At 38.7% G+C, this 24,568-nt stretch overlaps 1 protein-coding gene across 1 annotated transcript in view; it reads left to right on the plus strand.

Annotated features, from left to right (window-relative positions):
- Window positions 1-271: 271 nt before the first annotated feature.
- LOC132110410 (ubiquitin carboxyl-terminal hydrolase 47-like) overlaps window positions 272-24,568 on the plus strand; it is a 28,043-nt gene continuing 3,746 nt past the window's right edge. The window contains exons 1-23 of the mRNA XM_059516982.1: window positions 272-547; window positions 9,191-9,385; window positions 10,436-10,549; window positions 12,421-12,571; window positions 12,658-12,754; window positions 13,080-13,225; window positions 13,343-13,422; window positions 15,163-15,312; window positions 15,950-16,045; window positions 16,131-16,283; window positions 16,780-16,938; window positions 17,033-17,164; window positions 17,505-17,581; window positions 17,714-17,769; window positions 17,886-17,998; window positions 19,216-19,320; window positions 19,454-19,661; window positions 19,838-19,953; window positions 20,339-20,458; window positions 20,721-21,489; window positions 23,144-23,319; window positions 23,462-23,542; window positions 23,664-23,779. Of these exons, the coding sequence (XP_059372965.1) occupies window positions 506-547; window positions 9,191-9,385; window positions 10,436-10,549; window positions 12,421-12,571; window positions 12,658-12,754; window positions 13,080-13,225; window positions 13,343-13,422; window positions 15,163-15,312; window positions 15,950-16,045; window positions 16,131-16,283; window positions 16,780-16,938; window positions 17,033-17,164; window positions 17,505-17,581; window positions 17,714-17,769; window positions 17,886-17,998; window positions 19,216-19,320; window positions 19,454-19,661; window positions 19,838-19,953; window positions 20,339-20,458; window positions 20,721-21,489; window positions 23,144-23,319; window positions 23,462-23,542; window positions 23,664-23,779 (3,452 nt within the window). The 5' untranslated portion in view covers window positions 272-505. The remainder of the gene's footprint in view (window positions 548-9,190; window positions 9,386-10,435; window positions 10,550-12,420; window positions 12,572-12,657; window positions 12,755-13,079; window positions 13,226-13,342; window positions 13,423-15,162; window positions 15,313-15,949; window positions 16,046-16,130; window positions 16,284-16,779; window positions 16,939-17,032; window positions 17,165-17,504; window positions 17,582-17,713; window positions 17,770-17,885; window positions 17,999-19,215; window positions 19,321-19,453; window positions 19,662-19,837; window positions 19,954-20,338; window positions 20,459-20,720; window positions 21,490-23,143; window positions 23,320-23,461; window positions 23,543-23,663; window positions 23,780-24,568) is intronic.

Below are 24,568 nucleotides of genomic sequence, written 5' to 3' on the forward strand. Positions count from 1 at the left end.
TTCTTTTTTTTTCTTTTGCAACCCCCTGAAATGTTTAAAGTATTTTTGTTTTGTTTATTGTTATTGTATGTAGTGATATATCTGTATATATATACACAGTCATTTATGTATGATGGAGATGTGACTGGAATAGTGTATATTTTGTCATATGCAAGTTATTGTTCCCCATTTGAGTTTGTAAATTGATATTGTTCTAATAAAAAAATAAAATAAAATAAAAAAAATGTCTATGTGCACAGAGGCAGACTGTTGTCGGAAGTGACGCAGATTGATGTGAAGTCTCGCGAAAGTGCGTCGCGGCCATTTTTTCTCCATTGATTGCTGTTTTCGCTTACAGTCCAAGCAGAAATAAAGTAACACACATTAAACCGGATTACCAGCCGTTTAGCCCCAAAGTAGTTTCTTCGATATCGCCTCGTTTTAACTCACACACTCAGAATGGTGTCTCGAAGCGCCTCGCGGAGCTCCTGTTGACAAGCTGACCGCGGCTGAGGATCCGAGGGAGATGATGGTGCCCAGCGAAGAACACCAGCTTGTGCCCAAAGAGGTGAGAGATGATCCACACCGGAATAACACACAGAAATGACACCAGCACGCTCTATAAATCGCACCATGAGCCGGGGATTCGCGTTTGAATAGCTGTAGAGAGAGACGTGAAAGTGCGTGTCAGCGTTGAGCTCAGCGGCTAGCAGCAGCTCGGCTAACTATCAGTCAACAAGTCCTCCCAGTCGAGTAAATACGATAATAACCACTCGAGTCCGGTGGTTTGTCTTATTATTAAAGCCGGGTAGCGTGTTGTCATGTTTGCTGCCCGACTGTTTACTTGTCACACATCCTGGAGAGTGTCCTGGTGGAGTGAGTTCAGGGAGGCGCTAAACTCTGCGCCATAGTGAGTGTGTTAGCAGCACAGATTAGACTGCTGGATTTAATCCACATCACTTCATTCATCTCACTCTTCATGATTCAGATTAGAGTTATAATTCAGGTATCTGAGGACTGCTCTGTACTTTCATTCCTAAAAGTCTGTGCACACGTCAAATCAGATTTTAATCAATAACAATTTGTGGCAACCTGTTCGGTCAAATATGCTGTTTCTGTTACTTTATATGTGGACATGATTCAGATCGAATGAGAGCTGAGTTATTTAACGTTATCTTAATGTCCAGCTACTCTTTTGGACCTTTAACTGTCAGGACTGGAGCTCGTTCTGGAATAAATGTCAGTGCAGTTAAATAAGTTATATTGTTTAAGGTAAAGAAAATCATTCGACCTTAATAATTAAAAAGTATTACTCCATGGTAGTTATGCTATGATGCATTTAATAAAACAATATTTTAGATGGTAAATAACACATTTTACATGTTATTTATTGACTTATGTAGTAAGATTAAATTTTTTTTATCATGTTTATTTAAAAAGTAAATTGTATGAATGTAACCGCTGTATTTCTCTGTTTCCTTGGCTTGTATGTTGTTTATTTAACTATTGTAGTAATGCAGGTCAGTTGCAAGTCAGTTTTGCCAAGAAGATAGCCTTAGAAATTACTACTACAATATTTACTAAATAAAACAACTCCTCTCAAACCCTTATTTATGATTTTGTCCTTTAGATAGCAGCTTTCTGATTTTTTTCAGAACTCACAGTTTTCCACAAATTAAAAACATGACAACAAATGCACACTTCAGAGCATCTAACAGCAGGATTTGTTTGGAATGTTTGTGGAATTAAGAATTTATAAAAAATTCAAAGACTTGCTTAAATGAAAGGTGCATTCATGTGAGAATGTTCTGTTACTAATAATGGAAAGGCACACGCTATGCTTTTTCATATAAACCATTTACTTAATATGTTTAATATTTCTGTTAATAATTTATTAGACTGAACTGTTCAAAAAGTACTAAACTAAAAAAGACAGAAAATATCAGACAGAATAAATGTCTCACTTCTGACACTTTGCAGACAAACAGAAAAACTAATTGGCCAATGCAGAAAGAATGAAAAAAAATTAAATATATATATATATATATCAGTTGACCACTAATAGAACTAGTTCTTTTTTTTTTTGCCATGTTTTTTTTTTCATTTACTGCACTGTTATTTATATTTTCAGAGATACAGTTCCTTATCAAAAAATTAACATATTGTGATGAAGTTCATTATTTTCCATAATGTAATGATAAAAATTAAACTTTCATATATTTACCCTATATATGACCCTCTAACTTTAGCACTCACTATTCTAATTCTATTCTTAAAAAAATCGTAACTACCTTTCTAATCTTTTTATATTCTATTTTCTTTTCATTCATTATGCAATTGTATATGTATGTGTGTGTGTATGTGCAAAGACCTCTAATTAGCTTGCTCTATTCTTTTTTATTTTTATTTTTTTATTCTATCTGTTTTCTTTTTATTTATTATATTTAAAATCCCATGCTACGTGTACTGTGTTAACCTAACTGAGACTTGGTATAGCACTTATATATCATTGCTCCTTTTGTTGTTTTTGATTGCATCCACTGTCTTTATCTGTAAGTCACTTTGGATAAAAGCGTCTGCTAAATGAATAAATGTAAATATATTTTAGATTCATTGCACACCAACTGAAATATTTCAGGTCTTTTATTGTTTTAATACTGATGATTTTGGCATACAGCTCACGAAAACCCAAAATTCCTATCTCAAAAAATTAGCATATTTCATCCGACCTATAAAAGAAAAGTGTTTTTAATACAAAAAAAGTCAACCTTCAAATAATTATGTTCAGTTATGCACTCAATACTTGGTCGGGAATCCTTTTGCAGAAATGACTGCTTCAATGCGGCGTGGCATGGAGGCAATCAGCCTGTGGCACTGCTGAGGTGTTATGGAGGCCCAGGATGCTTCGATAGCAGCCTTAAGCTCATCCAGAGTGTTGGGTCTTGCTTCTCTCAACTTTCTCTTCACAATATCCCACAGATTCTCTATGGGGTTCAGGTCAGGAGAGTTGGCAGGCCAATTGAGCACAGTAATACCATGGTCAGTAAACCATTTACCAGTGGTTTTGGCACTGTGAGCAGGTGCCAGGTCGTGCTGAAAAACGAAATCTTCATCTCCATAAAGCTTTTCAGCAGATGGAAGCATGAAGTGCTCCCAAATCTCCTGATAGCTAGCTGCATTGACCCTGCCCTTGATAAAACACAGTGGACCAACACCAGCAGCTGACATGGCACCCCAGACCATCACTGACTGTGGGTACTTGACACTGGACTTCAGGCATTTTGGCATTTCCTTCTCCCCAGTCTTCCTCCAGACTAGGGCTGGGATAAACGATTATTTTTTAAACGATTAATCTAGCGATTATTTTTCCGATGCATCGATTAATCTAACGATTATTTTTCCCAGACCGATTCGATTTCGATTATCTCCCCATTAATTGACTACTAACAATTTATACATGTTGATTTACATATCTGAATGAAAAAAAAAAACATGAATTCCTTAACATTGCAATATATGTTTATTGCTCTTAAAATTACAAAATAAAAGACTGACTAAGAATGCATTACTTTGCACTTGTATAGAGATAGCATTCAATAAAACCTTGAAGCCTTGAAAACACATAGCTTACTGAAACAAGCTTACTGAACACATAAAGCCTAGCTTACTGAAAAAAAGTTCTTCTTTCAGATGAAAATAACAACATCTTGATGTCTAGCATTCAATAAAAAAGTTCACCCAAAATACTTGTTTAGAGCAATTGAAAGAATACAGTAACCAATGTAAACTTTAGGGCTTTAAGCTAACACAGAGAGTGCTTTTCCAAAAAATAAAATTTAACAGTGGGAGCCAGCAGCCTCTCATGGAGAAAAAAAAAATCTCCGAATGCTCCACGTGAAACTTTGGCGTTTCGCCCTTTTTCTATCGTGTCTAATGAGAGAGAGAGAGAGAGAGAGAGCAAGACAGCGCTCGTGTAGTTTGAAGACTGTGAGTGCGCGAGCGCGTGTGAAACTTGGGTGTTTCGCCCTTTTTCTATCGTGTTTAATAATTTTGATTAATATGCACGATGGAGAGAGAGAGCAAGAAGCGCTTGTGTTGTTTGAAGACTTGTGAGTGAGCGCGCGCAGCCGGGGCTCTCTCTCGTACGCGCCCTGTCAGGTGCAGCACAGTCATTCTATTCTACATCACTCACTGATCAATGCAGAAAAACCCCTGGATTGGTTATATAACGTTGGACAGAATGTTGATCCGGCCATCGCGTATATTCAGCGCACATAAGGTAAACGTTTTGCAAACGTATTTTTAGAGAAATAAAAACAGGTCGACGAATCGATGCGCATATTTTGCGTCTACGTATTTTTTGCGTCAACGTCATCGATGACTTCGACGCGTTGTCCCAGCCCTACTCCAGACTCTGGCACCTTGATTTCCGAATGACATGCAAAATTTGCTTTCATCCGAAAAAAGTACTTTGGACCACTGAGCAACAGTCCAGTGCCGCTGTTTCTGGTTCAAAAGTGGCTTGACCTGGGGAATGCGGCACCTATAGCCCATTTCCTGCACACGCCTGTGCACGGTGGCTCTGGATGTTTCTACTCCAGACTCAGTCCACTGTTTCCGCAGGTCCCCCAAGGTCTGGAATCGGTCCTTCTCCACAATCTTCCTCAGGGTCCGGTCACCTCTTCTCGTTGTGCAGCGTTTTTTGCCACACTTTTTCCTTCCCACAGACTTCCCACTGAGGTGCCTTGATACAGCACTCTGGGAACAGCCTATTTGTTCAGAAATTTCTTTCTGTGTCTTACCCTCTTGCTTGAGGGTGTCAATGATGTCCTTCTGGACAGCAGTCAGGTCGGCAGTCTTACCCATGATTGCGGTTTTGAGTAATGAACCAGGCTGGGAGTTTTTAAAAGCCTCAGGAATCTTTTGCAGGTGTTTAGAGTTAATTAGTTGATTCAGATGATTAGGTTAATAGCTCGTTTAGAGAACTTTTCATGATTTGCTCATTTTTTGAGATAGGAATTTTGGGTTTTCATGAGCTGTATGCCAAAATCATCAGTATTAAAACAATAAAAGGCCTGAAATATTTAAGTTGGTGTGCAATGAATATAAAATATATGAAAGTTAAATTTTTATCATTACATTATGGAAAATAATGAACTTTATCACAATATGCTAATTTTTTGAGAAGGACCTGTATATGGAGAGAAATGTAACAATTTATGATCCTTTATCAGTGTCTTAATTTTGGCTGTTAAACTGAAGTTTATAGTTATATTATAACTCCGGTGCAACAAGATTAACTTTAAAGCACTCTGAGCCTTTTCTTTCACATAGTTGTGGGATGTATCCTGTGTCAGTGCTGATTGATGTGTGCTGATATCACAAAGGTTCATGGGATCACAGTACACCGCTATGGCACTAGGGCTGCATGATTAAAATAAAAATAAAACCAAAATTACATCATAGCTTAATGCGATCAAATCAAATCACAGGGTATCGAAAAATCACATAGTATCAAATCACAAAGGCTGTGATTTATATAAAAAAAATAGGCTAGAGTGTTTCAGAGTAAAGCACGGCACTGTGTTTTCACACATGAACAGTTCATTATCCGCCAGTGTTTTCAGTATCTCAAAGCAACTCTGTTAAAAGTAATTTAAACTCCATAAATTCAGCTCCACACAAACTCCATCTCTGTGTTTTCTCTAAGTTTGGGTCATTTAAATGTGCATCCTGGAAAGCAACATGTGCCAACCATCTTCCCATACTAAAGAGAAGCGCTCGTCAACAAAAGAGAAGCTGGGATCCCTGTGGTTTTCCATCAAAATAAAAGTTTGATGGTGTAACGTTTGTAAAAGAGGAAATGAAGCCATATTATTAGTAATTTGTAAAATAAAATTATTAGTTTTTAATTTATATTAATTTTAATTTAAAAAATTTAATACTCAGAATATTTATTGTTTTTAACAATAATAATTATTATTTTATGCATGTATTGATATAATATTGATATAATTTAGCCAAATTATGCAGCCCTATAAAAAGCATGCAAACCTGGATTTTTATATTGTGACCACAATTTGTAGCTGAAAAATCAAAATGGGGTTTATACGCAACATACTAACGTATTCTGTAAAACAGGTCATTTCACTTCCAGTTTCAAAAGGTCTTTTGTGTGCGCTTCGTTAAATATGGAGCTCTTTTACTCAATATGCCTTCAAATGAGAAACCAAAGATGATCAGAACTGCTGTCCATAACATATGCAGCTTGTAAAAGTTTCTCTTCTTCTCACTAACTTTCGGATATTAAAATGAAATAAAATAACAACAACAACTAGCTAGGTTAGCTGGCTAAAATTAAAGTCCATATATATTGGCATCAGTTTATACTGCTTTTAACACTTTTATCCTAATAGTACCCTTGAGCAAAGCACTTAACCTCACGTTGCTCCAAGAATGGCGTTCCTGGTTTTCACGTACTGTAAATCACTTCACATTAAATAATTCACCGAATGCGTTCTGTCTGGACATCTTCCCCTAATGATGTCGCTGTAGCCATTATTTCAGATTACCATTGCTACTTCAGACTTTCTGCACATATCCCACATTTCCAACAACTCTGCCTCTGTCCCGCTGCCACGCAAAAGCCTGGCCCAGAGAACATCTGTTGCCTTTAGATAGAAGAGGAATGTTTAGAATTCTAGCAACCAGGAAGTCAAAACATAAAAGCCAGTAAAGTTTCACATTAGCTTTTGAAGTGTAGTGTCTTTCGGGTCAAAATTGGCTTATGCGGAGCTCCTATTATGGTGCGTGGTCGTAGGGTCTGCTGGCTGTTTCAAAGGAAGATACGGAAGATACAGATACGGAAGATACAGTTTCTGCATAATTGTGATTTATCCCCTTTGTGATTTATTTTCAATTACTCGTCAGTAAAGCCGGATCTCTAATCAGCGGTAAATTCCATCAGGTGCGTGATTTCACATAGAGCAGCTGTTACTACACAGAGCCGTTGTTAACTGAGAAGATGCGCAAATCCACGTCCATTTTTAGCGTTTATTTGCGCATCTTCGCAGTTAACAACGGCTCTGTGTAGTAACAGCTGCTCTATGTGAAATCACGCACCTGATGGAATATACCGCTGATTAGAGAACCGGCTTTACTGACGAGATGCGCATTAACGATCGGCCGATCGTGATCGGAGCACCCCTACTTTCTGACATGCAGGCAGCAGCGCCACTTCTGACTTGAAAGAGAAATTGATTCGTGGCACAATGGTGCTCTATCTAGATTAGGATCACAAGGAAGGCAGTTCAAAGACTATTTTCACAACTTACATGACACCGTGTCACAGCGTCTCTGTAATATTTCCTCTCCTACTACTACAAGTGTGTATCAGTGGGCGGGGCTAAAGAGGCAGTGATGCAAAAGCAGTCATTGATCTTCTCTTGTGGAGGCGGGGCTTAGCCACACTATTACATCATATAGCGGCACATTCCAATACGAGTCGTTTTCTGAGCTTGGTTTCAATAAAAGCCATTTTTAAACTAACAAGAAAGTTTAGAGTTTTGAAACTTGCAGTGTGTTTTTATAGGTCATTGACCCGTTATATTTTAAAAGATCAAGGGAAATTTGATTTCTCAGTTCATGGCGAGAACTGAGGGAACTCAAGGGGCTGAAAAGTGACTCCTTGATGGCTTTATTTCTGCTGGACAGGTAAATCTTTCTTTTTGTATTTTGATCATACATATTTTTTTCATGAAGCATGTGTCATTAGCACACGTAGCTGCGTAATATAGCTAACATAACATTACTTAGCGAGCCGTAGTAGAGACGATAAATAATCTATAGGAGCCCAGAAGGGAGGGGGTGGAGTGAATGGAAATAATGAGCTGTCTTTAAAACAGTCGTGAGAGGTCTACAGTCACTCGATTTTTATACTTTCTTTTTCAGAGTACTTTTTAATTATGTATTGATATATAAATAAAGTTTAAACAAATTTGGAAAAAACTGCCTTTAACCGCAGTTTTACAAGGCACTTTTTTTTTTCAATCGCTGTCCATATAGGCAATATTGACTTGAAGCCAAAATTATTAACTAACAATCTGTTCAACATAAATTTCTTTATTTGAAGCACAATTCTAAAAGGAAGTTAACTTACTGAAAAAGTGTTGGTGCTTAAAGTGTTTCACTGAGCTGAAATTTAAAACATCTCAAGATAAATGAAATAAAATCTAAATGAAGTGTTTTTAGGGCTTCAAACTGAACATCTCACATGCCCCTTGGATGACCAACTCCTGTAGTTTGGCCTTCTTGATCTTTGGCCTTGTCTCAACCAGCTGGCCACACTCTCTCGCATCAAAATCTTCCAGACTTGGCCCCTCTAAACTGATTCTGATCAGATCTTCACTGTGTCTGAATGAAGGGATGCTCTAGTGTCTGATTTGAACAGCTAAACAGTCCCTAACTACTGTTTCAGCTTTTAAAATAGTTCAGTGTTGTATGTAATAGCAAAGTGATTTCGTTTCGGTTTGTATTAAGTTAATTTAGAAAAACGTTTCAAGCATTTTTTGTTTAAATATAAGTTTTAGTTTTTTTTTTTTTTTTTTAAGTAATGACCAAGCGGGCAGCGGTAGACAGTGAGCCTATGTTTGATCAATTTAGCCTTCTCAGATCATCACGACTTGCCTAAAATAAAATCTATAGATATAAAACAGTTCAAGCATATAACAATGTTAAAAGTGAGCCCTTTTTCCCCCTCAAATGGCTTGTCGCACCGGTGCGACCTCTGATTTTGTTTTAGTCGCACCATTGAGAAATTAGGTCACACATGCGACCAAATTGGTCGCACTCTAGAGTCCTGTGAATGTTTACTCTTTAAACCACATTATATTTATTGATTTATTAGTCAGGTTTGCTCACAGATATTGTAATGCTTTTGTTCTTGTTTAACCTTGATTTGTTCATGGTGGATTGCAGGCATCTAACCTAAGTAGTTTTGTATCATATATGTATATGATTCCTTGCTTAATGTTTCTTCCTGGTCGTTGCGTAACTCTATGATTTGTCAGTTCTCTGATGATATTGCAAGGCACAAGAAGACTGTTGCACTTTTAGAAGAAGATTTTAGCAATGGAGCTGAGCTCAAACTCATGTGTGTGCTTGGTTGAAGTAAACTTAACAAATCTCACATTATGTGCTTGTGCATTTACAGATTGAAAGTGCAGCGGAGGAGCCGAGGGTGCTGTGTATAGTGCATGACATCACCAGTGCCAAGACCGTAAATGAGAGGCTGACGCTCAACCTGCCCGCCTCCACCACCGTAAGCAAACTCTACGAGGATGTGGCTCACAACACTGGATATGTGAACGGCACTTTCTGCCTGGGGTGGGCCAACACTGGCGACCAGGTGAGAGTCCTTCCTTAAAACACACCAAAACTCTAGTTTGATTACTCCAGAACATGTCATCTTTGACTGCAAAATCAAAAGAAAAAAAATAATTTAATTGTGCATAAAGAAAATGTAATGTTTTCACAATTAATAGAGCCATAATGTGTTAAGTACATATCTTTATTTACACTACCATTCAAAAATGTAAGGTCGGTAAGATTTTATGGGGTGCACAAAAGTGTTATTGTTTAAAATACATACTTTCTAATTTAAAATACTTTTAAATGGAATTTATTCCTTTGGTGCAAAGCTTTATTTTCAGTAGGGCTGCTCAGATCACGATCGGCCGATCGTTAATGCGCATCTCGTCAGTAAAGCCGGATCTCTAATCAGCGGTAAATTCCATCAGGTGCGTGATTTCACATAGAGCAGCTGTTACTACACGGAGCCGTTGTTAACTGAGAAGCTGCGCAAATCCACGTTCATTTTCAGCGTTTATTTGCGCATCTTCTCGGTTAGGGTTAGGGTTAGATGGTCAACTGCTAATTCAAGTCTGCTTTCGATATGATATACTGTACACAGTGTAGGTAGCTTCAGTAATCTTCGTTTTATTTACAACGGCTACTTAAAGCTGGAATGCATTAAATGACTTTTAAAATAGCAACAGATAATAAAACACTTCATATGCTAAACAACGAGGATCACAAAATAACAGACCTACAAGTTGTTCGAACACAACAGACTCCCACAGAAACATGCGCCTCGCAGCTTGGAGACATATTACAAATGAAAACTGTGTTTTAAAATGGACTTTTCTTCCGCACTAACTGATTCCTGGGATGAGATGTGGGTTATCTGCTGTACATCATGTTGATTATTTTCTCTCTGAAGGTCTTTTGAGACATTTTGCAGTATTTCTGCATGTTTAGACTTGCTCTTTGCATTGTTTCAGACAGCATTATGCCTCACATTATCATTTGTTGTACTGATTGTTTTTCCACTACCTCTCTTTCTTCGTCCTTGCTAATCTCTCTTTTTGCCCCCTCTGTCTCAAATCTGCGCCTGAAGACTCCTCTGGCCCAGGCCAGTGAGATGTCCCTGGTGTTGTCCGGTTTTGAGGCGGGGAAAAGAAATTTCCTGCAGCTTACGGACAAGGATGGGGAGCAGCCTCAGATCGCTTCAGTGAGTCCTCATATCAGCAGTTTAACTGGGTTAAAAAAATTAATAAATTTGGACTTGACCTTAGTTTCACATCTTCATTCTTACTGTCTGTTGTAGAATCCAGTTTAGGTTGTTACCTTATGGGTCCCAGACCTATTTATTTCCAGTAGAAATGAAGGATACCACATAATATGAATGCAATGTCATAAGAAAAATAATAAAAGAATGAGTGTTCTCTTGATATCCTCGAGGGATGGGATCGTAATTGTGTCAGTTATACTACAGTCGTGGCCAAAAGTTTTGAGAATTACATAAATATTAGTTTTCAAAAGGTTTGCTGCTAAACTGCTTTTAGATCTTTGTTTCAGTTGTTTCTGTGATGTACTGAAATATAATTACAAGCACTTTATACGTTTCAAAGGCTTTAATCGACAATTACATGACATTTATGCAGAGAGTCAGTATTTGCAGTGTTGGCCCTTATTTTTCAGGACCTCTGCAATTCGACTGGGCATGCTCTCAATCAACTTCTGGGCCAAATCCTGACTGATAGCAACCCATACTTTCATAATCACTTCTTGGAGTTTGTCAGAATTAGTGGGTTTTTGTTTGTTCACCCGCCTCTTGAGGATTGACCACAAGTTCTCAATGGGATTAAGATCTGGGGAGTTTCTAGGTCATGGACCCAAAATTTCAACATTCTGGTCCCCGAGCCACTTAGTTCTCACTTTTGCCTTATGGCACGGTGCTCCATCCTGCTGGAAAATGCATTGTTCTTCACCAAACTGTTGTTGGATTGTTGGAAGAAGTTGCTGTTGGAGGGTGTTTTGGTACCATTCTTTATTCATGGCTGTGTTTTTGGGCAGAATTGTGAGTGAGCCCACTCCCTTGGATGAGAAGCAACCCCACACATGAATGGTGTCAGGATGCTTTACTGTTGGCATGACACAGGACTGATGGTAGCGCTCACCTTTTCTTCTCCGGACAAGACTTTTTCCAGATGCCCCAAACAATCGGAAAGGGGCTTCATCGGAGAATATGACTTTGCCCCAGTCCTCAGCAGTCCATTCACTATACTTTCTGCAGAAGATCAATCTGTCCATGATGTTTTTCTTTTGATAGAAGTGGCTTCTTTGCTGCCCTTCTTGACACCAGGCCATCTTCCAAAAGTCTTGGCCTCACTGTGCGTGCAGATGCGCTCACACCTGCCTGCTGCCATTCCTGAGCAAACTCTGCACTGGTGGCACTCCGATCCCGCAGCTGAATCCTCTTTAGGAGACCATCCTGGCGCTTGCTGGACTTTCTTGGACGCCCTGAAGCCTTCTTTACAAGAATTGAACCTCTTTCCTTGAAGTTCTTGATGATCCTATAAATTGTTGATTTAGGTGCAATCTTAGTAGCCACAATATCCTTGCCTGTGAAGCCATTTTTATGCAATGCAATGATGGCTGCACGCGTTTCTTTGCAGGTCACCATGGTTAACAATGGAAGAACAATGATTTCAAGCATCACCCTCCTTTTAACATGTCAAGTCTGCCATTCTAACCCAATCAGCCTGACATAATGATCTCCAGCCTTGTGCTCGTCAACATTCTCACCTGAGTTAACAAGACGATTACTGAAATGATCTCAGCAGGTCCTTTAATGACAGCAATGAAATACAGTGGAAAGGTTTGTTTGGGATTAGGTTAATTTTCATGGCAAAGAAGGACTATGCAATTCATCTGATCACTCTTCATAACATTCTGGAGTATATGCAAATTGCTATTATAAAAACTTAAGCAGCAACTTTTCCAATTTCCAATATTTATGTAATTCTCAAAACTTTTGGCCACGACTGTAGATGGTGAACATTGTGTATTTAGCATTATTCATGTGTAACTCTCCTACAGGATGAATCTGGCACAGCGGACAGCAGTGGTCTTGACAGCTCTCAGGATCGCTTCATCGGACCCTTACCGCGGGACGGGACTGTGGGTTGCAGCAGTGACTACAGCAGCCCCAGTTACTCGTACTCCTCCATACTTAACAAGTCAGACACAGGTAGCCCTCCTTTACATGCATTGGTCAAGAACATCATGCTAACTTTGCCTTGTAAATTTATTTGTCTTGTGTCCTCTGCTTTCAAGGTTATGTTGGTTTGGTCAACCAAGCAATGACCTGTTACCTGAACAGCCTCCTGCAGACCCTTTTCATGACCCCTGAGTTCAGGAATGCACTCTACAAGTAAGTAGTCTGAGTGTCAGGTTCATTGGGATAACTAGATTATATGAACAAGATTCAAGCAATATGCAGCAATAGTGTTTATAATATGCAGCAATAGGAGGGATTGTGAAACTGACTTAATTTAAGAATATTTTCATTTTATTGTCATTATTATTATTGTTAAACAGTTTTGGGGAGTATTGTTGTAAATTAGTTACTTGTTTTAGTTCAGAGTCACTTTTAGCTTGAAGGCCTTTTATATTTTTATAAACATTCGAATTGTTTTTTAGTGTGTGCTGCCTCCATATTGTACAGTCTTTCTCTGTTTTTAATGTTTCTGCACCAGTTGGGAGTTTGAGGACTCTGAGGATGATCCGGTTAACAGTATCCCGTACCAGCTCCAGAGGCTGTTTGTGCTTCTGCAGACCAGTAAGAAGCGCGCCATCGAGACCACAGACGTGACCCGCAGCTTTGGCTGGGACAGCAGTGAGGGTACGAGGTGTCACTTAATGTCCCTTTGGGAAACTTTACCCACGTTAGCATTGCTGTTATCAGATAGCAGGAGGAGTCTTGGTTACTGTGAAACTCTTTACCTTGTTTGTTTGGCAGCCTGGCAGCAGCACGACGTTCAGGAGCTTTGCAGAGTCATGTTTGATGCGCTAGAGCAGAAGTGGAAACAGACCGAGCAGGTATGTGAGGCAAGCCACGCCTCCTCATTACATGATGCTAATCCACAATCAATGAGAGCTATCGACTAGGACAAATGTCCCAGTGTTGAGTAAACTAAGAGTAATTTTTATAGGCACTTCGAAGCTTTTGTCTGGGCTGGTGGGTTTGGTTCAGGGCCACGCTCTGAAGAGGTTTGCATTTTTCTACACTCAGCTCATTGTTCTCTCCAAAGCTGGGGCTGTTAGACTTTGTGGTGGAAAAAAAGGTCTAATCTCTGTTTGTGTGCAGTAAGTCAGCAAAACGTGTTGTTCAGCTGAAAACATGTCTCAACTGCTTGTTTGGGATTTCTCCTGAGTTTATAGAGGGGTCCAAAGGTTAAGGCCGTGATTAGCCGCAATGAAGGTTTCACCTTCATCTGGGACAAAAATTTGTGCTTAATACATGACAAAGACTAAACCTAGCCAACATCCAACTGCACTGTATAAAAGGGAAATAACTCTCCATACCAGCAGGTGGCAGTATTCTGGATACAACATTAAAAATGGGACTTGAATATATGCAAACTGCAAACAAGCAGCTTTTCAATGATGAATCATGTTAATCAATCGGCCTTCACTTTTATTCAGATGGTCTTGTTTTGATGTTCGCCTGTTAGGATGCTCAGATGAAGCCCGAGGCACACCAGGCTGAATTCAAAGGACTAGCTGCAATGAAAGCCGACAGTATTGTTGCAACTAGCATGTGTTCTGTGCCTACATGAAAGGAAATAGCGGTCTATTCTAATAGTCTACAGTATATTAGTCAAGTGGCTGAAGTGCTGCTGTCATTAACGAACGGGACATAACAAAGACATTCTGAAATTGAGTTTCTCTTCTCAACTAAACTTTTCACCTAAATTTTGCTAATAATGTCATCTATAGACGGTTACATCGGGCGCACGCGCCTGGACCTAAGTTAACTTCCGGTCTGTGTTGTCGTGCATATCGGTGGCTGCGGTGGCTTCTACAAACGCAGTTAAAGTCAAGGTGATGAGTAGACTGAAGTTAGGCTCAGGTGGTTGTGCTGTGGGATGTGTTTCCCATACATTTATTTATTTTTGGAGACTCACCACAATTTTAAAACTGATCGATTTTCAAAAAGGCTTCGTTGAATAAACATGAGTAACGTTATGTACTGCACGTTTAATTAATAATAATTCCTTACATTTATGTTTAAATATCAAAACGAGGCACAGGTGTTTTTATATCGCTGTATTTCTGAAGGAACACTTGCATGTGCCTGATAAGCAGCGTGTGAGCGTACGAGCTCTGCTTTGTTTACAGCTGTTACTGGGGAAACCTCTATTTCTCGCGCTTTATGTCTATGCTTTAAAACATCTCCTGCTGGCAAAGAATGAATTTGCATTTTCATTAAGTCCGCCTGATCCACGCAGCAAACATATTTTGTTTGTTATCAAAAAATATCTACTCTAGAGGGACTTGGCTGTTGTTATTGATTCTATTTGGAAGTCTACCGGAAGTTAAGTTAGGTCCACAAAAGCGCGCATGCGCAGTAACGTTTGTTTATGTTGTTGCCGTTGAAACCGTTTATAATAAGAAAAAATGTAATAACTAAAAAATAAGTTTGCATTTTCTCACCTTTTATAAATGGTCTCAGACTGTCTTTCTGAACGTGTGGGTGTTTACTAAACAATTTTTTTTTGTGATTAGTGGTGTATGCAGAGTGTTTTGATGTACTGTCTTTTCTTTTGTGTTTTCCAGGCTGACCTGATCAACCAGCTTTACCAGGGCAAACTGAAGGACTATGTGCGCTGTTTGGAGTGTGGCTATGAGAGCTGGAGGATTGACACGTACTTGGACATCCCTCTGGTCATCAGGCCCTTCGGGGCCAGCCAGGTTTTTGGCAGCGTGGTGTGTTCGGCTGTCATTATGATCATTTTTATATAGCTGTTTCAGAATAGCTAACCAGCAGATGCAGTATTAAGCCATTTTTAAGCTTTTAAAGTTTTAAATGTTTTTTTTTATTGTAATTGTTTTATATGGCAACAGAGTTTACAGTTAGATTTTTTTTACTGTTTTGAATGGAAATATGACCATTGCTGTATGCTAAGAGCTACTATATTGTACATTAGTCTTAAAAAACAAAAAAAGCATCCAAAGTGCTCAACAGTGTTATTTTAAATTATTTATATAGCATTGCGTTTTATTTGTTTTTAATCATTTATTTGTTTCAGTTTAAATTTTATGTGCCTCTGCCATTTTTATAAGTTTTGTTATAAACATTTCTGTTAAGTATTTTTATTTCCATTTTACTAGTTTTAGTACCTAAACTTAAACTTGTTTATTGCCAAGGCAATTTATTCTAACATTTTGATCAGGTTTTCATCTGATGTTTACATTTAGAGCTCAGTTAATGAAAACAATGTTTAATAGTTTTAGTTAACGATGACAGCACTGGTGCTAAATGTCAAATGCAATGTCCAAATGAAAGTGGAGCAAAATGTGCTGCATGTTTGTCCTCATTGTCCACTGATTTTATGTCGAGCAGGAAGAAGCCCTCCAAGCCTTCATCCAGCCTGAGACTCTCGACGGTCCCAACCAATACTTCTGCGAGCGCTGCAAAAAGAAATGCGATGCCCGCAAGGTGATTCAAATCACAGACGATGATTGCAAAGTCATGTACCACATTTCAGTTTCTGATGCAGACTTGTTTTTTTTTTTGTCTCTAGGGTCTGAGATTCCTCCATTTCCCATACCTGCTGACTCTGCAGCTGAAACGCTTCGACTTTGATTACACCACTATGCACCGCATTAAACTCAATGACCGCATGACCTTCCCAGAGGAGCTGGACATGAGCCCCTTCATCGACGTCGAGGATGAGGTGAGACACCGCTTTACGCTCTTTTTTTTCTGTGAGTGATCATATCCTTATTAAATCCATAATTAATGAACCGTAATCTCATCTGCCCTATTTACACATCTGCCCTGCCCTATTGAGTATTAAACTGTAATTTAATCATTTTAGCAGGCAGATATTCACACTGATTTATTGAATAGGTAGGGAAGGAGCTAGCGCAGACAGCAACACAAAAATAATCAGTCCCAGCCTAATAATGCACATTTGTACTCTGCATTGGAGATACATGTGAGCATGCTGTTGCATATTTTAATACATGTAAGGCTTATTTATATAAGCTGTTTAAATTGTTATATCAATGAGCTGTAAGGACCGGCTTCTCATAGCATAAGAACATGCAGTCACTGTGACACTGATGCTTCATCAAAATACTACAGTGGGTTTTGAAAGCATGTAGTTTTGAACATCACACATATATATATATATATATATATATATTTTTTACATGTTTTGACTGCAGAAATCACCTCAGACTGAGAGCTGCACTGACAGCGGGGCGGAGAATGAAGGAAGCTGCCACAGTGACCAGATGAGCAATGATTTCTCCACGGATGATGCCGTGGACGAGGGCATCTGTCTGGATAACACCAGCAGCGCAGAGCGGGCGCTCAAACCAAAGGTTACCTCACGCCCTCTCTGAAACCAAACGCTGAAGACGTATTGAACTATGGAAGATGAAAGACGAACATGCTTTTTCTTGTCTCCTTTAATAGAGCTCCTTGACCTTTGAACTCTTCTCAGTCATGGTGCATTCTGGGAGTGCTGCAGGTGGGCACTACTACGCCTGCATCAAGTCCTTCAGTGACAGCCAATGGTACAGCTTCAATGACCAGCACGTCAGCAAGGTCAGCCAACTACCATCAGTCTTAAAGAAATATTTCACACTGAAAGGAATATATTGGGTCTCATTCACTAATAATTGTGTGGCTTATTCATATACATATATTGTTCTAATTGTTCTTAATAAGTGACCACTTACCCAAGGTTAGTCATTGACTTAAACACACCCAAGTCATCTCTATATAAGAGGATTTCAGTCTTTCAACTATGTATTACTTTTCTTTATTTGTGTCCTTTTGCTGCTTGACAATATAAATGTATGTTAATTTTTGTTTGTACAGAAAGAGAATAGTACAGGGTTGGAAGGTTGTAATTTGTGTTATCGCCATCATGTGTGCATTCCAGATCACGCAGGACGACATCCGGAAGACATATGGCGGATCCTCAGGGAGCAGAGGCTATTACTCCAGTGCCTTTGCCAGGTGTGTGAAGCCTCCTAGTCCTACATTTGTGATCTCTGAGATGCCGTATAAAACCATTGTAAAACACATTATAATGTAAAGTATGTTATGATGCCCATTTTTATCAAATCTTCTACTTTTATGCCCCAACAGCTCTACAAATGCATATATGCTCATGTACAGACTTAAAGACCCCTCCAGGAATGCAAGTAAGAAGTGGAAATTTACATGGATCAATTTTCTCTGTATCAAAATACATTTCCAGTGATATCGGTCCATCTCTGAGATTCAAGTGAAATGGAATGGACTCTGTGTGTGTTTGCAGAATTCCTGGAAGTGGAGGACTTCCCAGAGCACATAAAGAGACTGATGCAGCGAGAGAAAGAGTCTGAAGAACAGGAGAAGAGGCAAAGAGAGATTGAGCGCAACACATGCAAGGTAAAACTGCATGAAGAGATTTGGGCTCTGTTCCAGACACTAATGAGCTGCCTACCTAGACAGGATTTTAGGCATCTTTTAATGCAAAAGCTGTTCCAAGCAGTGCAGAATTTGACCTGAATTAGGTATTTTAAGAGAGTAATTTAAGGCAACATTAAATGTGTAAAGCCACAAAAATTTGATGGTGGTCAGGGTCAAAAGAAATACAGGTAAAATAAATTTGCACTGTAAAAAGTATTTTTCCAAGTTGTAAATAAGACATTGTAGTGTGTTTTACTGGATAATCTTGACTTTGTGTGGTACACTTTGACCATTATGAGTTTTTTTTTTTTTTTAAATATTGTTTACATCAAACTTTTGAACGGTATAGTAGTGTATATTGTTATTGAAACTTCATAATGTTTCACTTGATTAAACATTTAGTCAGGAATTATAGTTTGGAAAAAGTCTAACTAGTTAAATGTTTACACGTTATGTGAAAACTAGTACAAGTATATAAATAAATAAAAAGAGACTTACTCATGTTTATGATCTCTGCTGAATAAAGTGCTTCATTCTTTTTTCTGAGGTAATCCAAATCACATCTTTTTGGGGTGAATTATGTCTTATTTCTCTCATCGCGAAGCAAACAGTAAAATAAAAAACACTTGAAGAACAGTCTCGCAGCTTTTTCTTCTGTTGTGTGGGCGTATTCAAGCCGCGCACTAATGCGTGGTCGCATTAGAAGATAATGAAAGGAGACGTGAAAAATGGACATCACATTGTTTTCCTATGGATTACTTTATCACAGAATATTGGTTTTCGGCAGCACTTGTTTAAAAGTAGACATGTCAGGCTTTCGATAGATATCTCTCTCATGTCTCTTCGTTGAGTATTCACGGAGTTACAGTTCATTTTAATGACGCGTTTGTAAATGAAGATCAGCGCAGACAAAGGCTGCAGACAGCACACCTTGTTTGTTATCTTTATTTTATAAATGCACAAAGTTTTGTTATGTCTGTATACAAAAAAAGTAGACCCTTTACAGATTCGATTGATGTATTGCTCTTATCTGTACAATCAAAACTGAAAGTGTAATTTAAGTTCTTTTCGGGGTTATCAGGAGAAAATGCCTCATAACGCGTATACAAGTTAATCGACTCCAGGGGGTTAAAGACCTGTGTAGACAAGAGTCTGTGTTTAGAATAGAGCCTTATTATTCTGTCCTGTTCCATTAGATCAAGCTATTCGGCATGCATCCAGTGAAAATGATGATGGTGGAGAATAAGCTAGAGGTTCACAAGGACAAAACTCTCCGAGAAGCAACAGAAATGGCATACAAGGTGAGTAGGGCCAGTGTAAAATACTTATATTTTACCTCTGCATCAGATCGCATACGTGTCTTATAATTGATCACTGATTGTTTCCTTGTGTTTTTGTCTGTTTGGATTATGTGATTGTCCTCTGGGTGATCAGCTGATGGATCTTGATGGATTGGTGCCACTGGACTGCTGTCGGTTGGTCAAATACGATGAGTTTCACGAATATCTTGAACGTTCGTATGAAGGGGAGGAAGACATGCCTATGGGTCTGCTGCTCGGCGGGGTCAAGTCTTCATACATGTTTGACCTGCTCCTGGAGATCCGCAGGCCTGACCAAGTGTTCCAGCCCTACAAACCTGGAGGTATCTACTGAGCAGAACATTTGCAATATAATCCTACTTAAAATCTGCAATCAAGATACCAAAAAATCATTAATTTCCAGTCCTTTAATTTCTACAGTGCTCATTATAGTGGACTAGATATCCATTCAAAACAGTCTAAGTGTAAACAGCTGACTTTGTTTGTGTGTTCATTGCAGAGGTGATGGTGAAGGTCCACGTGGTGGATCTGAAGAGTGAGTCTATTGCTGCTCCAGTCAGTGTCAGGGCTTATCTCAACCAGACTATTATAGAGTTTAAGCAACTCATTGCACAGGTACAGAATCTCATTTGAGTGAATACACTGCTATATTAACTTATAAAAGGTGAATAGGGTTAAAAATTGTCCCATTCTTCTTTTTTTTTGTATTTAATTACCAAAGATAGCCTTTTCTTCACTTACAGGCAAAATCTGAAAGCTTTTTTTTTTATCACTTTCATGCACGTTTTTAAAATGTTATTTACATTTTCATGTATATTTGGAATGATTATTTAATTTTAAATTACTATTTATCTTAATTGCATAATATAAACACATGCCAAAAATATATATTATAGGAAGTTTCAATCAATGCTTTGTTCCTTATTTGTGGAAAGTGCCAAAGACTGTTGAAACAGATGTCTGCTTCCATCTTACATCTGGTAACCTTGTGTATTTCCAGGCCACGGGGCTTTGTGCAGAGACTATGCGTGTCATCTTAGAGCGCTGCTATAATGACCTTCGGCTTCTCTCCGTGCCCAACAAGACTCTGAAGGCAGAGGGTTTCTTCAGAAGTAACAAGGTTCACTTGCATAACACTTACTTTAATGGCTCTTTTCTAAAACTTAGTGAGCTGCCTCACTGTAGACATGGTCAGCTGCCTTCTAAAGCAGCATCATGACCAAAGTAGAACATGACTGGTTTTGAAATGTTCTTCGTAAACAGTTTATGGTCTTGCATGGCATACAATTAACGCTCCTCCAATAAGAGATATAATGATCCCTCTTATTATATGACACTCTAAAAGATTGCCTGTTTCTATAAGATGCTTTGTTTGTTCTCAGGTTTTCGTGGAGAGCTCAGACTCAACTGATCATCAGGCCGTTTTCACTGACTCCGTTTTGTGGAAGCTCCTGGATCGGCACGGGAACACAATCAGGCTGTTTGTCTCTTTGCCCGAGCAGTCGCCAGGCTCTTTGGCCAATAGAACTAGTTGCCCCAAGGCTAGCGCTGACTCTGAGGACTCTTTGGATGGGGCGAAGGGCAGCAGGAAGTCAGTAGAGGCCATTCTTGAAGAGAGCACAGAGAAGCTGAAGAACCTTTCTTTACAACAACAACAGCAGCAGCAATCCTCCAGCACCAGTGACAGTCAGAAGAGCTCAGAACACAGCGACTTTGAGCTTATCGAGTCACCAGCACAAGAGCCGGACGCTGCCTCGCAGCCTTCTCAAACGGAGAACTGCACACGGACCGCCTCAGACACGGAGAACCAGTTCCCCTCTGAGGAGCGCTCCGACTCGGACGTCAATAACGACCGCAGCACCAGCTCGGTGGACAGCGACATCCTGAGCTCCAGCCACAGCAGCGACACGCTGTGTAACGCCGACAGCGGCCCGCTCCCGCTGGCTAACGGTCTCGACTCGCACAGCATCACCAGCAGCCGGCGCTCCAAAGCACACGAGGGGAAGAAGGAGACGTGGGACACGGCGGAGGAGGACTCGGGCACGGACAGCGAGTACGATGAGAACGGCAAGAGCAAAGCTGACGCCCAGTACCTGTACTTCAAAACAGAGCCATACTCTCAGGAGGACGGATCTGGAGAAGGACAGAAATGTAAAGTCTCTCTGATTGGCTATTGTTTTATTTAGGAGATCTAAGTCGGGGCAAATGCGGAATGAAAACAAGGAGAGTGGTGTTTGAAATGAATACTTACCAAGTACCAAATTTAAACAGAGTAACATTGGTCCATTATAGGGTGGCACTATATATTGAACTACTGAACTACTGAATGGTTATTGCAGTATGGTTTAATGCAAAAGTCATTTTGCGAAGGCTGTTATTTTAGTGAACACAGCGCCTCGCTTCACTTTAAAGCAGCAGGGTAGATATTTTTTCATGAAATCACATCCCTTGCAATTTGACTTTCACGTTAAGGTATTTTACGATACAAATTTTGTGTTGATAGATTGAGTATATAAGCAAATGGTCAATATAAAACTTTTACAGTTTAATGTTGAAATTTAATGTTAAACAGTCGTAAACAATTTTAATGATGAAAATATTAGTTTTGTAATTTTGTAGTGTACTATAAAATTACATTGTTTAATTAAATTAAAATGTATAAATACATTTTCAATAGTAAATTTTTAAAGTTTTCTATGCAGATTCTTTCCAACAAAATCACTTTATTGATTGATTAGCTTTCTCCCCCCAAATATAACCTTTCAAGTCGGTTGATGAAACTTGCTGTAATTTATTACATCACTATTTATAACGCAGAAAAACAAAATATTGCAATGTCCGTTTTGTTTCTTATATTGTACAGCCTTATACCATTGGATTTTTAAAAACTAAAAGATTATGGTTTAAATCTAAGGGTGATTTGACCCCTTTTTTAATCAGATGTTAATAAAACCAAAGAGAACCAGACGAACAGTTACTGAACTCCATCTGTTGAAACATTCATTATTCTGACCCAACAAAGAAAATACGGAACAGAGACTAGTTGATGTTTTTGTGTCAGGTGTCCCAGAGACCTGATCCGTATCTGATAGCTTAATGGCAGTCAATGCGTTAAGAATACATGTTTGTAGTGGAAAAGCAGCTAAATGGTACCCTTGACAAAACTCTTGATAAAAAAAAATAGCACAATTGAATTCTGAAATATCAGCCTTGTATTTCTTTTGAAAATATTACATGAAAGTTACCTATTTTTAATAGCCTTAACCGTATAGCTGGTTAGTGTACATTTTAAAATTTGGCTTTAACACTTCCAGTGTAGATGCTTACCTTGCAAAATAAAGTTAATGGCACAAATTATTCCCTTTTGAAATAATCACAAAAAAAAAAAAAAAACGTTTCTGTTCAGTCAGTTTGTTTTTTTGTAAAAAAATAATGCTGTCGGAGGCTGTATTTATTTGATCAGAAATACAGTTAAAGTGATAATATTGTGAAATATTATTCTAATTTAAATGGACTATTTTCTTTTCAAATATATTTTGAAATGCAATTTATTCTGTGATGGCAAAGCTGAATTTTCAGCATTACTCCAGTGTAATTATTTAAATATGCTGATTTGCTGCTCAAGAAGCATTGAAAACAGTCGTGTTGCTTAATATTTGTGTGGAAACCTTTTGATCAATTGAATGCATCAATTCTGAATAAATGAATTTATTTAATACTTAGCTTACAGACCACAAACTTATAAACAGTAGTGTATGTTCTTAAAAACAAGAAGTTAATGTTGCTAATATGATGACTGTTTCAGGTTTACTTGTCCATGTTGACAAGAGGATCACATTGGCAGCATTCAAACAGAATCTAGAGCCATTTGTTGGCGTCCCCTCCACTCAGTTTAAGGTCTTCCGGGTTTATGCCAACAACCAGGAGTTTGAGAGTGTGCGGCTCAATGAGACGCTCACTTCTTTCTCGGATGATAACAAGGTGAGATTTCTAACTTTACTTTCTCCTATCCTAGATTAATATAGAAGGACATCTATTCTTGGTTAATCTTACAGTTCCATTTAGCGCCACTAAAGGAGCATAAATGACACACTGCATGTTTATATGCTCTGCTGTTGAACAGATCACGATTCGATTGGGACGTGCACTGAAGAAAGGAGAATACAGGGTGAAGGTGTACCAGCTGCTTGTCAATGATCCAGAGGTGAGAATCAAAAAGTTTGGAAATGGAGGTGCATTTAGTTAATTCTGGAATAGAATGAGTATTCTGAAATTGACCAAAAAAGATTTTTGCGCACATGTTAGCGTGTATTTTGTTTTGACAGCCCTGTAAGTTTCTTTTGGACACCGTGTTCGCTAAAGGCATGACTGTTCGACAGTCTAAGGAGGAGTTGCTGCCTCAACTCAAAGACCAGTGTAAACTGGACCTCAGTATAGATAGGTAAGCCCATATCAAACATTTGAGATTTTTCTTTCTTACAGCGATATTCTTTATCGCTCTTCGCAACAAAAATGACAGCCATAAGACGACAGAAGTTAAAAGCATCTTATCAATGCGATGTGGATATGTTTGCCTGAGCTCTGCAATTTGGCACTCCAGTTGAGTCACGTCATGTTTATTCATATGAGACTTTCTACAGTAGATTTCTTTAAAGCAGGGGTAATCAATTAAAATACTGAGAGGTCCGGTCTTTAAATTTCATTCCCATCTATTCTTTTTTCAAATAGTTATAAATTTCAATCTGGATACCAGTAGTACTTTGTGTAAAAAAAAAACAAAAAAAAAAAAAACAAATCAAATTAGTCATCCGAGAGCCACAGCAGTGGTGTCTGATAATTTTCCTGCCCCAAAAAAAGGCAGTATCAGTGTTGCTTTCAATTAGAATTACAAATTCAAATTCAACTGTGAAGTAGCTCCAGTGTAACCTCATCCAAAAGTGATACTTTGAAAGTGCACACCAGTTGGAGTGAACTTTTTTCCAAATATTTGCTTTGGCTAGCTGTATCAAATTCCTGAAATAGACTTTTGGCTTGATTCACCACAGTTGATTCTTCAAATTCACTTGAAGCATATCAGGGCCTTAAGGTCTACTTATGCTAGTCAAGGTTTTTTGACCTTGAAAAAAATCATAATTTTTCAACTATGTAAACCACTTTTGTTATGATGGCATGTGAAATAAGTAACGCCCAATTCATACGGGGAGTCTGTGTCAACGCGTCTCTTTTACTA

Source organism: Carassius carassius, chromosome 2 (assembly GCF_963082965.1).
Source record: "Carassius carassius chromosome 2, fCarCar2.1, whole genome shotgun sequence".
NCBI classification, from domain to species: Eukaryota; Metazoa; Chordata; class Actinopteri; order Cypriniformes; family Cyprinidae; genus Carassius; species Carassius carassius.